General features: G+C 43.4%; 3 protein-coding genes across 3 annotated transcripts; all 3 read right to left on the reverse strand.

Moving 5' to 3' along the window:
* Window positions 1-435: 435 nt before the first annotated feature.
* Window positions 436-2,778, reverse strand: EAF02_012156 (uncharacterized protein; the record flags this gene model as incomplete). The annotated part of the gene is made up of 3 exons (XM_038908204.1): window positions 436-2,269; window positions 2,333-2,642; window positions 2,760-2,778. 3 exons carry the CDS (start codon window positions 2,776-2,778, stop codon window positions 436-438), a joined length of 2,163 nt encoding a protein of 720 aa, XP_038752037.1.
* Window positions 2,779-3,572: 794 nt separating this feature from the next.
* Window positions 3,573-6,400, reverse strand: EAF02_012157 (uncharacterized protein; the record flags this gene model as incomplete). Its single annotated transcript, XM_038908205.1, has 4 exons — window positions 3,573-5,874; window positions 5,919-5,973; window positions 6,023-6,043; window positions 6,094-6,400. The coding sequence occupies 4 exons, from the start codon at window positions 6,398-6,400 to the stop codon at window positions 3,573-3,575; spliced, it is 2,685 nt and encodes an 894-aa protein (XP_038752038.1).
* Window positions 6,401-10,563: 4,163 nt separating this feature from the next.
* Window positions 10,564-11,073, reverse strand: EAF02_012158 (uncharacterized protein; the record flags this gene model as incomplete). Its single annotated transcript, XM_038908206.1, has 1 exon — window positions 10,564-11,073. The coding sequence occupies one exon, from the start codon at window positions 11,071-11,073 to the stop codon at window positions 10,564-10,566; it is 510 nt and encodes a 169-aa protein (XP_038752039.1).
* Window positions 11,074-13,616: the final 2,543 nt, after the last annotated feature.

Here is a 13,616-nt window from a genome sequence, read left to right on the forward strand (position 1 = left end):
TTTCTCACTCTTGTACTATTAATATTTCCTACGTTGTATGACTTACGACACTTCAGCATTGACTGTCACTTTGAAGCGTGAGCACCTTTTATTTTCATTGATGTATTCATATCTACCTTTTCATAGATTTTTCGAGCAAATATTATCTAAGCTAACATCACATATCCTTTCTTTTCATTTTCGTATGATTCGAGAATCGTAAACTCATCCACCGCAAGTACCTTTAAAATATCCATCAATATAGCAAACTGTAGCAACCATAGATCGTTGTCCGATCCCCTGTCAATACCTTTGATAACCGTTCAAATCCTCCATTAAACCCTTTTGAAACATAGCAAATATTCACTGATATCTCTCTCGTTCACCTGATCAAGAGACGTACACCCAGGTCTCGAGTTAGTGAATGCCACGACCTCGAATCCCTTCAAAACAGTACTACAAGCACGTCAACCAAATCTCCCCACCCAATCCATTTCCTCCCACATCCATACTCTCACCCTCATCTTGATCAACCCAGATTTTTCCCTTGGTAGCCAAAGATAATATGTGTAAGAACGCCTGAGCTGCTACAACATCACTATTCGTTGCCGGGTTGAACAAATCCTCGAATCCCACTTTCTTATCTCTCAACTGTCCGTCCTCATGAAAGGGCTCATCCTCGTCGTCATATTTTTCCGCGATGGATAGTCGGACAAATTCGAGGAAATTCTCACTTTCTGTATCCATGACGTCTCTAGCCCACTGGCTTTGTCCTGCTGTCTGTGTGTCCACATTGGCAGCGGGCCCGAATATTTCAAACTCGTTAGTCGACTCCCCGATTGCTCGTTCAAAAGCTCCCAAATTCGTTCCATCGGCACTTTCCCCATCCATATTGGTGCTGATATCATCACTTCTTCCATACATAATGACATCCTGCTGTGAAGAGAACTTCTCCAACTCACCTCCACCAGGCAAAATGCTACCTCTTCCCACCAAGGGACTGGCAGAGACTCCTCTGCTACCGAGTCTGAGTGAAGAAGCGGGGCGTAAACTTGAAGAGCGAGCTCTCTGACTGGCAGACAAGTTCCATGGCATCATCGCACTGCTTGGATATTCGGCTAATACCTCCGCTGCATCTCTACCCATCTCCACCTCGACCGGAGTACCGAATGGCTCGTCGTCAACTTGAATGGCAAAATCGTCGTCACCCCTGAAATTACGAGGAATTTCTTCGTCAGAAGAATGGCGAGATCGCTTATTAGGAATATTGTCTTCCTCTTCGAAGTCCGCTTGACGTTTAGAAGAACTCAACACTCGCCCTGTGATCTTTGCAAGAAGCGCATCACCCGAAAACATACTCAAAGGGCCCGGAAGCTTTGTTGAACCAATTCCGATTCCAACACCATTAAGACCATTTCCAATGACGAACATGAGAGCATTTTGCTTGGCCAATGTATTTCCCTTCGCTGTCAACTTTGCTGCTCGGAGACTGTCTTGAGTATCGACGTACTCTCTTTGCCAGACTGAAAGAACTGAATTCTTGAGTTCTTGGGTTTGGTCGATCGGAAGTTTTTTCTTGGTCTTAGGCTTTCTTGGTCGCGAAGGTGCGGCTGCGCTTTCAGATGAGGAATCTTCAGATTGTGAGAGCGACTGTTCGCGGCCCGGCAAAGAAGCAGGTAGAGCACCACTCATGAAGACTTCAAAAGGCTCCGCATCAGGTAACGCAATTCTGCCATCATCGTCTCCAAACACAATGTTCAAATCTCCATCTTCGTCGTATATACGAGCGTTGTCTCCAGCTTGTAGCCTAGCATCGTCATGTTGTTTGCGAACTCTTGCACTAGCAGCCGAGTCACTACCAAACCTCGGAGCCACACTTGTATTTGCTGCCCGTCGAGCGGCAATATCTTGAGCTGTTAGGTCTCTAATTTCTCCATTCTGATCAATCTCAAACAGATCATTGTCTTCGAACAAGATAACTTCGTCGTCAAATTCATCTCTCAGAGTGCCCGATCTCAGCGCGGAAGACTTTACAAATGGATCGTTTAGAGGAAGCTGGTAGTTGCCCGCACTGAGACTTGAGGAAATATTCAAGCCCATAATAGAAGCACCTTGGGAAGAGGAGATGGAGCTGCTTCGTCCGCGCTGTGACTGAATCGATAATGAAATTTGCGAATCCCGATTTTGCGACTGATGGGCATCAATGTCAAAATTGTAATCTAGAAATAATTCTGGAAGTGGAAGATCTGGATCAAAGGCAGGATCATCCACGAGCATCAATTGGGCTGGTCTTGTTTTCATGAAAGGTCAGCTAAGCCCATCATAAATTGGGGTCACAAGGCACTACACTTACTTGACCTTAACAATGTCCAAATCCAAGCTTCCGATTAACTTTTTACCAAGTCCCCTCAAATTCTGCTCAACATGAATAGTATCGCTTAAAACGTACCCAACCTGTTGACCATAAACTCTTGAAACACCATACAAAAGATTGCTCTGTAGACGTAATGCCATGGGAGCATCAGGTTCGAGTATCGTATTGCAGGCTTTCTTGACATCAACGTCGAGGATGGCTTTTCGAGTGATTTTATTAGTCGATGATTTACTACCTAGGGTCGCAACAAGCCATACTGTTGCGATACCATGTTTTCGAGAGGTGAGAACTAGTAGTGGTATGTATTAGAAAAATGATTATGGAAAGACTGTTGAAATAATAGAGAAGCAAATATGCAGAATGGTGAGATATGCAGTGAAGAGTTGAGCGCAGATGAGAGACATACTTTCATGGCTGTAGAACATTTTTCCTAATTCAATTCGATTTGAATCAATTCACAATGCGTAAATATACTACTGATTGTGGATGCGCACGCGCACCAAGAACTTCTGATTGTTTCGGCCAAATTGAGGACTCGTCTGAAGGTGTATGGAGAAGTATGAAGAAAGTCCAACTACAAGATGGGCTGAAAAATATAGAAGAGAAAGTAATCGAACTTGCCGGGGGTAAACTAATGGAGAGGAGAAACCAAGTTTGTGATAACAGAACTTCAAGTCTTTCAGAACTTGAGGTAATTTTCCAGCAAAGGAAGGTGTGCTCGTGTGCGGCTAGATCGCCCACCTGAAAAGTGAAGATGCAACACCTTCTCGAAAGGTGAAAATATTGAAATCTTCATAAAAATAAGACGTTTGTAGCAAGGCGTGGTAACATAAGTATGCATATACACCAGTACATCATTCATCAGAGAAACACACGCATCAAAACAAGTAATCACGAATTATAGAAGGTTACTTGTTATTTTTGTTAATGAATTGACTCGCTCGGAGCAGTAACTCACAAGGATTGGTATGTATGCGCTATGATCCTTATAACTCCATTCATACCATGCTATAACTATGCCTTTATGTTTCAACAAATATGAGGTCTATAATCCTTCGGTGATGCTAGCTAGAATGCAAAACCCATTAATTTCAATAGCATGCCTTCATCTTTGCATATTTCGATGAAGGCTACACGCCTGACGCCTAAACTACACCCGGTGTAGTTGTTCATTTTCCCTATCCACCTGTCATAAATTCGTTGCAGATCAACTCTGTGTCTAACCGGCATTACCCACTCTCTGATCGGCATATTGAGCTGTTCTTTCCTTTTTCGGTGTGTTTGACCTTAAGCTCGTTTGCGACATCTTAGGATGTACAAGTGGAGCAGTAGAAGTTGAGTTGTTGGCAGTGTGATTCATACTCGGTTGTCTCGATGGCGCATTGAAGGGAGAGTCGCCTCTGGCAATCTCATCCTGCTGCCAGTTTTGAAATTCTCTGGAACTCCAGCTTGCTCTATGAACACGTGCTCCATATGGAACACTGCCGTATCCTGAATGCTGACTGCGCATACTAGCGGCTCTGCTTCGAGCAGCCGTAGGTAATGAGGGCTGTGATGTATTTGGATCCCTATTTCCTCTCATCTCTGGCATCTCTGGCACAGTGTCCTCATCTTCGATCTTAGGGGCTCGGCGAACTTGGGTAACGCTGAAGTAGGGTTCCTTTGGCTCCTCGGGGACCGGTGGGGGTGGGGGTGGAAGATCGACAGCTTTCAGTTCCAGATGATCGAAGTATTTTGTGCGGATGTTTTGTAGATTGCGTGGCCTAAACTCCTCACGATTACGCATGATCGACATGTAGCTTGAGATGGCTCCAAGAACGATGAGTATCAGCAAGCCGATGGTTAAGAAACCTTGAATAACAATTATAATGACTCCAATGACTGTGGTTGGAATGCGTGCAACATTGTACCGTGGGAGGAATGCGACCGATAGGCCTGCAGTAGCAACCTTACTGATGCCCAGCATGTAGACCGCCAAGGCTGTATTGCGGGCACCCTCGAAGGGGTTGAGGCAGATAATAGCAATGAAGGCAATGATCTCGACGACGAGATTACCAAAAACTTGGGCATCGGGATTAGAACGAGCACCTCCAACGAAACAAGCTCTGACGAATTGATATACAACCCAGAATGCGAAGAACCACCAACGGGTTCTTCTATATCGAGCCGAGAGCCAACCAAATCGCTTAGTGTATTCCTCATCCTGGTGTACACTCTGTCTCTCCTTGTCTAGGTCAACGTAGTGCAAGCGGAAGAAAGATATAGAGCCAGAGGTTTTTGCTTTCTCGCTCTCTTCCATGCTACTTTCTCTCACAGCCCCATACCATGGGAGAAACTTCATCACTTTCTTTCGTTGAAAATGTATTCGATCAGGAGCCGAGGCATAATTGCCAAATCTAAGCCTAAAGTAGCAAGCGTAAAAGGCAAGTGCCAGAATTCCGAAGAAGAATATTATGAAGATGATGGCTGCAATTGCGATTATGCCTGTTGTGCCCCCATAAGAAAATTGGTAGAGCGACAAAGTCATTATCATGAAGAATGCAATGAGCATTGATCGTAGGACGATTAGTCCACTGATTTTGAGCCAGTTGTTCCTAAACAATGCAAGCCGATCTTCCTTCATCCATTTCATTTTGCTAAATGCTTCCAAGACAAACTTGAAGGCAATCGCAGAGGCAACAAGAATAACAACCAAGATTAGGTACCATAGAAAACTGACCAAGAAAGCATCCTGTGCTGGAACATCAATGTTGGCGAGTGTTCCTGTGAAATTGGACCAACTTCCAGGCAATGGCAGCCCAGCTCCAATAGGACTTCCGTTCCAACTGTACCCTTTAGTAGCATTGTCGCTAGTGGCACGTTTGGTCAATGATCCTATTCTCTTCACCATCTCATTACCCCTGGACATTTTGGACCAATGACTATACTCTTGCAACTTCTTTAGGGAACGCCCATAGATTTGCTGTTGCAATCCGCCGTTGTTGTTGATAGTAGAAGATCCTGCACCACCGACCTGACTTGAATTTCCGGATATTCCAGTGAAGCTATTGACTGACTTAATCATGGATGGGGTGTAGATCAAACCTGCCGACCAAGCAAAATTACTCCAAAATGCCGGTAAAACACTTGGCCAAGCCACTGACAAAGCCCCGGAAAGAAAGATCGATTGAAAAACTTCAAACACCACCAGTACTGAAAGGGAGTGGGCATAGTGAGTTCGAATATGCGGTACGCTGACTCCATATATGGCTGTAGCAAACGAGGAAAACACGGCGATTGTCGTGAATATTCCCAAGACTGAGCTGACAGCAGCTGGATGGGAAAAAGATGCCCCATTCCTCATGACAGCTTGGAAACAAGCGATCTCAGTTTGTGTACTATTCGAAAATACCCGCAAAGTAGCAGATCCCTCAAAATCTGGAATCACCAATGCAATAGCAGGAATTCCGGATACATCAGATGCAGATACTGGAATAATGGCTTCGCCACTGATTGGCTTGCTGCTATTCATGGGACATAGACTGTACCGGTTAGTCAAGTTAGGATACAGGAAAATCGCACTCACGTGGCGAAATTTGCGTTACATGGATTGAAGGTCAAATCGAACCTATCCTCTCCATCTGAGTCAAACATTAGTATCACATCTTCATGACAGGTCATTCTACCTACAAGCTTGCACACCAATATGTACTATATTCATGATTAGCAAGGTTCGAATCATTTGTCCAAGGGCAACCTACTCATTACCGACTCATTTTGTAAATTCGTGTTACCAGCGAGATGAAACAAAACGGTCATATTATCGGCGTAGTAAGCCGCGTCGAATGTCGTAACATTAATTAAACTCTGTCCACCCATGCAATCTCCAAAATTCCCTGTGAACAACGCCGGTGTTCGACTGTCAAGTAATTCAAATGTCTCTCCTGCAGAGTTTGTCCCTGTAACATATGTGGCACCGGCAGAGACTGGAGAAATGATATTAAAAATGGCGAGGGAAGATAGTAGCGCGGTGGACCATGAGGCCATGAGGGAAGGTTTTTGTGCCATCGTCAAGACGGTTGAATTGATTAATATATGGAAGCTTTCGGGGGGAAGTAGGCGTATAGGAAACGCCGCGTCAAAGGATGTTTTCGAATGTTGGTCGAGAACGAGTAGGTTTGGTATTTGTGGTTGAGGGAGGTACTGTGATCGACTGTCTCTAGGGACCCCTCAATGTAAAGTCGTAGCTCACCTAGCTTCCAGCCCAATGGATCAAGAGATCAACGTTCTCGAATGTGCACTTGATGACGTAGATCAATGGTCGAACTCGTAACAGTAAAGGATATCGTAAAGGTGTTGCGAAAAGATTGTGAATCTGTGGTGAGAGGGATTTCGTCCAAAGATATGAATCCGCCCGGTTTTGCCAGCAATGTCAATTTGTCATCAACCACAACTCAGAGGATTGTAGTCGAGATGATCAGGAATCATGTTCAATGATTCCCTAATAGTTGTTCATCTTATCGTTAAGCAGCGAGCGACAATGGAAGGTCTGTTAGGATACACGCGCAACTTCTATCGGTGTATGAGAACGACAGAGGGGTGGTATAGCTCTAGAGAGGTAGAGATACGGCGGTGGTGTTAAAGGGTGTTAGAATTTAGGTGGGTAGAAAGAGAAAGGAAGATAAACTTGGTGGAGACAAGCTCAGAAACTGTAACAAAGTTGGGTATAACTGGAATAATGGAGAATCCTTGGCTTTTGGGTGGTTCTAGGTATTGGTCTTTTTTTTCGATAGTCTCGTATCGGAAAGTCGGAAGCAGTTGATTAGTATCTTGTTCCTTGATCTGTTGATTTTAACACCTCAGGATGTTAAATATGTCTCCCGCCAATCAATTGCCCCGAGATGTTGAGGTTGAAATAGGTACGATGTAGGAGGGAGTAGATCGTGGGTAGTACTAGGTAGGTAGTAGGTAGATATTGGAGGTAGTACTCTGTATACGGAGCAGCAAACTAATAAGTGGCAGAGCACGCAACGCAAGTGCTGAGAGATTATCCGGGTGATAAGGAGGACTCTTTGGGTTCAAACTTGCATTTGTCTGTGTTTGGAATGGGAGAATGGCAAGGGTAATAACAATAATAATAATATCAGGAAGCAAAGCCAGGGTAAGACGGTGAGCTCGTATCTTTAACTTTAGGGAATTGATAGTCGCGAGCAATGGAAGAACAATTGATGTTGATATATTTATTATTTACATCATCCTGTCTGTGTTCATTTTACCAAGGAATTTCCACAAGCGCAAAAAATCTTTGAGACTATGAGATTTTGAGACTCGGAGACTATGATGGTGCTCTGAGACTCTCCCGCGTCAAATTTCGAGCTTAGGAAAATAGAGCTGCAGTGTCAACGATACGATTTCCTGATGTGCATGGGAATCTGATGCTTCTGGATACAAATGAAGCTAGAACATTCGGGAGGTTAGGAGTTGAGAGATTTCTTGGGTGTGGTGGTGCTCTCACTGGTCCATCTTATCCAACGATTTGATAATGCTTGCGCTGGACATGGATGATATGAACCTGGGCAGCGTCTTCCATTGACGAGGTGCGAACCAACCATTCAATCTTTGGAGAAGTCGCCTTCTTCTTTCCTTTCTATGTGATGGAACGAAATATATTGGAGCCAGGAGATATCTACCGTAGCAATTGAATTCTTCCCGAAAGATTCCATCCTCAAATCTTCAGTAGTATGTACTAGGTAGTCCCTCGATCAAAACATAATATCACACAGGAATTCAGTTCATAACACACATCCTTTCGGACAATTTCGCCATCTGCCATCCGCAGCGGCAATAAAATTATCTTCATTCTTGGTGGTGTGATGGCATGGAAATCCGGCTTCTTCGGGAAACACAATACGACGTCGAATCTCAGTATATCCAATAAGATGCGTCGGTAAGAATGTGTCAATCTGACTGATTTGCATTATTTATCATCCCTTGGTCCATTCCTGGCCTTTGCAAAATTCTACATGTGTTCCTGCATCTGGAATTGGATCTTGACTTTTGGTAATCTTACATCTGCGTCTCAAGCGCAAATGATTATGTACGAAGTATACGAATACTGGAATACTGTAGAGCTACTCCTCTTTCCTCGGCATGCACGTCCGAGCACTGAGTTCGTGAATCGTGTACCATGATGGTTCTGAGAATCCATTTTCTGGTGTGACCGATAACTTGGCTGAAGGGATTCAGGAACACTGATTACGACGACTCGATAGAGATGTAGCCTCAGTCGTATCGTTATTCAACGGGGCTGCGTTGAAGGAAGTTATAATTTGATTTAGTCTTCGCAATAACCTGGGGAAGGATTTAGTGTCCCTTGCCCTTCACGGTACTGGCACATGCAAGTCTAGGTAGGTAGTGTTTGCACAGCCATCCCAGTGATCGAATGTTTCCAGCCTTTTCTTCTTGGCCTGAAAGTACCACAAACCACAAAACGATCCTAATACCAGCCACAACACAACACCACACAACACCACACGACGTATCATTCCAGCTAACGATCAATAGCCAAACCGGCAGTTCATGCATTACAGTACATACCATCTTCTCGATTGTCAAACATAAAGCCACATTGACGAACGGTTACACGTCTCCTTCGGACCTTCAGAGAAAGGTCACGACATGGCCCGCGCGCTACGAGACACGACTCCTTTCGACATCTTGATCTTCGCTCAATACAGTATGGAGATCGCGATCCACATAACATGTTATTTGAGTTACTTGGCCCCCGATTCCACAAAACCTTACAAGTGCTACGTATAAATTTACTAGACATCTATCGACGACGTCTACAATTCTCAGGACATTAACCAAAGATCGGTCCAAGGCCAAGAGCGCAATCAGAAGGAGAGGCCTCTATTCTATCTACAGAGGTTTTCAAGCACGAGCTATCATGACTCCAAACCACTCCCCACGCTTCAAACGTTGGCTGTTTACATTCATGTCGTTCGAGACAGCCCTCCTCCTCTCCCCCACAACCCACTAACATTATAATTCTGACCTACCTGGTGCAACAATCGTACTTAGATTTGGCTAAACTCGTCTTTATGTAGGATGAACGGTGAGTTGGCGACAAGCTACACGTCACGCGACCATCCGATTATCAAATAGAAAAATTTACAATTGTACTACTAAAAAGAATCTTGGGGGGTGCACATTACTTCCAAGTTCCATGTCAATTAATGCGGGAGATCGTCATAGCTGAAATTGGAAAAAATACATATCCGGATTTGGTTCCTGCATGCAGATGGGATGGGCGCATCACATTGTTCTAAAAACAACACTGTTAACCAAGAATTGGGTCAAAGCAAAAGCTTAGACTTTACTCTGTGGGTGGTTATATTGAAATAGTATCCTGTCACTATACTGCAGGTCACGACTCTTATTGTTTTCTTCGTTCGTACGAGGTCGAGTGACCATTCACAGCGTCGCGATTTAGACTATCGATGCTATCTTTGAAGTCTTCGTCTTACAATAACGGTTATACTTGAGAGCAGGCCAGGTATAGACATAAATGAAAGTAATGTAACATCAAATTGTGTTCAGAAGATGAGTAATTTGTTGTGATTCATTTGATTGAACCTCATGTGACCTAACCTTGGTTCACATCACTAGGCTCTCCTTTCCTCCCATCCTACAATTGATCGTTTATGCACGATCGAGTGTCATTTCCATGCAACTTCAAATGATGAAGCTTGATCTTCCTCCAAGCAAAACCCTCTGTCCAAAATTCCCATGCGTATTGACAACGCAGTACTACTCTATCTGTTCCAGCCCATGGCATCTTTCATCTTCTCTACTTCCTTCATCAAATATCTCCACTGTGCGCAGTTTCCGTCCCTAGCAAATATTCTTGCTGCCTCTTCCACCAAGTTCTCCAACTCAGTAAGTTGTAGCTTCTTTAGATTGTTCATTGCTTCTTTTGTCTGTGCCTGGTTTGTGCTGGTTGTTTATAAGCTGTGTTCGATATTCGGTTCAGTCTTTAGTCTTCTTTGATGCGGTATTGGGGGCACTAGATAGCTTTATTGTTCAGATCTCTGGATGAAAAATAAGAAACAGGCTGAACTCGAACCTATTATGGAACCATGAGAAGAAAATTACACTTTATGATTGAGAAGATTCAAATCACTTTACCTGTACTTCCGCATTGCAATCACATGTTTTTGCAGATTTAATCAATGGTATTTATGATTGTTCCGGGATCCCAGGTCATGAGAGCCTTTGTCAATCATTCTAGTATTCACAATTATCCCAGATCGACAATCTGAATGCCATCCTACCAGCCTGATTCCGAAAATCATTGTAAAGCTACCCACAGCAATTCGGTAGAACCCCCATCTACCCAATTCTTGCTCAACACCAGTGGTCGAATTCCTTCCCTTCACGCTCAGCACACCATCTGCATGCTCTCTCCCTTCCTTTGCCATTATCTGACTCCAATCCATAGTCTTTCTTAGTGCAACTATTTCCTTCCAGACCATGTCGAGATCTGTTAGCGTCCTGATATATTGACCGTGGTATGAGTTGGTTCTGTCAACAGCAATAGGAGGTATACCATCTCGGGCTTTGATTTCATCCCATCGTTTGTATAGAATTTTCAGAGCTGCCAGTTGGGACTCGTCGACTTTTGATTCAACCGATTTTTCTTCCATTTTCGTCGTCTCTTCGAGGTTTCCGAGTAACATCTTCAAGAATATTTCAGGAATAGTAGCCTTAAAGTTTACGGTATCTTGGTAGACGTTGTGTTCTGTTCGATCTATTGTGGCATTTTGTGTAGATGGACGAATATGATATCTTTCGTGATGTACCGAAAGGAGTTCTTTTACAATGATTCACCTGCCGTACTAAATGATATCGGGCTCTCTTGCTATGGTCCTCATGCTGAGTAAATACGGCAGTCAACACTGATGGAGTGGTGCGATTCAATCCTGGATTTTATACCCTGACTGGCCTGTTAGAAAGACCTCAGTACTGTATGTAAACCAATACGTTTCTAAACATTTCTTCGTTTCCAAAATCCTCAGCAGTGAGCATCGATGATGTTTTGGATGAAAGTCCTTCCCTCTAGGTCAGCGTCACCAAATACTACTTGAGAGTGGTCGTGATATTTAAGTCACGCGATGGTCGTTGGGTGAATGAGCTATGCACCTTGAATTGACTTAGGCAAATCATTATATCGTTGATCATTTGTACTTGTACCAGCTTTGTCATTTTATCAAGTATTAACATATCATTTCGAAATCTGGAATCACGGTATCATCTGATTATACTCTCAGCATGGAGACAAGAAAGAAACTTCAGTCCATGTCAACAGAACAGTTTATTGTCACTGGCGGATGAAACGGCAATGTACCTCATGGTGATTTCCGTGTTCTGCATGGCACTCTATATCCTTCTACTTTTTAGCCATTTAGCCGAGTAAAAATCTGCGTTTCTTCCTCCTAATATGTTTGTCTCAGTCAGCATTACACATTATGACATGCGATATTACTACAATTATACTGACCAGGGTCTTCCATTCTATAATGCCTACTCTTTCTAGTTGACGCGCTTGAGATTCTGTGAATTCTCAGTTCCGCTGCCTTAAGTCTTTTAGAATTATCACTTATGTTCAGAAAGAAAACTTCGCCAAGAAAGTTCAGTATTATGAATATTCCAGATCGCAGTCCGGCAGCCAGAAGCTTCCAGTCTTTAGATACAACTCATTCGATTTACTTGATATATTGAAATCATAGCTCCAATGCAATTATTCCAGACCATTGGCCACCCTGTAGAGGGTTAGAACAATGGCTAATTCTATATGGTTGGTTTTGTGTTTCAAGGAATATTGAAAGAAGACCGGGGGCAATCCATACCACTTCAATGCTGGTATCACTAAGTTCCCCTCATTTATCCAAGCTGCTCTCTTGTCTCAACATTGACTACTTTTTTGGTAGCCAAACCATGCTGGCATTATATGTTCCTGGTCTCAGAACTCATGGTGAACAGTCAACTATGTAAACTTCTCATCTGACAAATGTCTATATGCCACCAACGTTTTCTAAGTACACGCTCCCGTGGTTATCGTTCAGAGTATCATATCTTCTTTCTTTCGAGTTCATATACTCGGATCGAAAGCATATTCGAAGCTAAATCCTTCCCAGAACTTTTTGAGCTCAATATAACGATCAACCACTGTGTTTAAATTGTGAGATTTTCCAATTGTGATGCAGCATGTAAGGCTTTAACAATGTTGATAACTCCTACCATGTAGGTATCCAGAGACAGATGCAAAATTGATGTCAGCACATATCGAAGAACATTTCACAATTGAGGCTCCCAGAAGTACTAACTCTTCTGTTCTCATCTGAACTATTGATTTATGGCCCCTCTTGCAATGCCGTATTACTATATGTACTCAATTATGGAGTATGCGGAACCAACATACTGCCTTCAATTACTTGATCGTCATTCAATCAACTTCCACGTTCCTGTTAATTCTAGCAGGTGGCTTTTTGCCCATGTTTTCTGCTGCAACCGAAAATTAAGATAAAGCGTTTACAAAGGGGTTTAGCAAATTGTGGACAAATTCATTCAATCTTTAATGGTTGGTGCATGCAGGAGTGTCACTATTCATTCTCGGAATTAGCCCTTGTTCCCCAAAGACATGACTTTACGTCACCCTGCGCATTCTTTCTCCCCTTGCGCCTTTGGTATCTCTAAGAATCTGGATCTTTGTAGGCATGGTAGCAACAAAATAAAATACTGACGAAGGTATTCACATCTACGAGTAGTAAGTGGAAAACGGCGGCGGTAGCGTATATGGCTCGTTTCGGATTTGACCTTCCAGAAGTTCGGCTGTATTACTATCTCGCTTTGGTAAAGATATGGTCCAAGTAAGTGGCCGACAATAGAGGCCTGCCGATGTTTATATCTTGTTTTCTGTAAACAGGGAAACTTTCAGTCTACAGTGAATTCCCGATCACATATCAGGCGGTATCAAGGAGAGGGAAAACTTACGACATGTCATATGCATGTAACAAATGATACTTGTCGACCTCGAAGACTGATGCTTACGACTGCAAATGTGAGCCTATTCAGAGATTAGTGTATGTGCTCTATGGATAGGTGAATGGGTAGCTAGACGGGGGGAACTGAGGCAGCTCCAGACTTGGCTCGTGGATTTTGATTGCTCACGTTCAACAGAAGCTCGCCGAATTCGCCGCTGTAAGCACAGTAATTGGTCTTA

This window comes from Botrytis sinoallii (assembly GCF_014898435.1).
Source record: "Botrytis sinoallii strain Bc 23 chromosome Unknown BSIN_041, whole genome shotgun sequence".
NCBI lineage: Eukaryota > Fungi > Ascomycota > Leotiomycetes > Helotiales > Sclerotiniaceae > Botrytis > Botrytis sinoallii.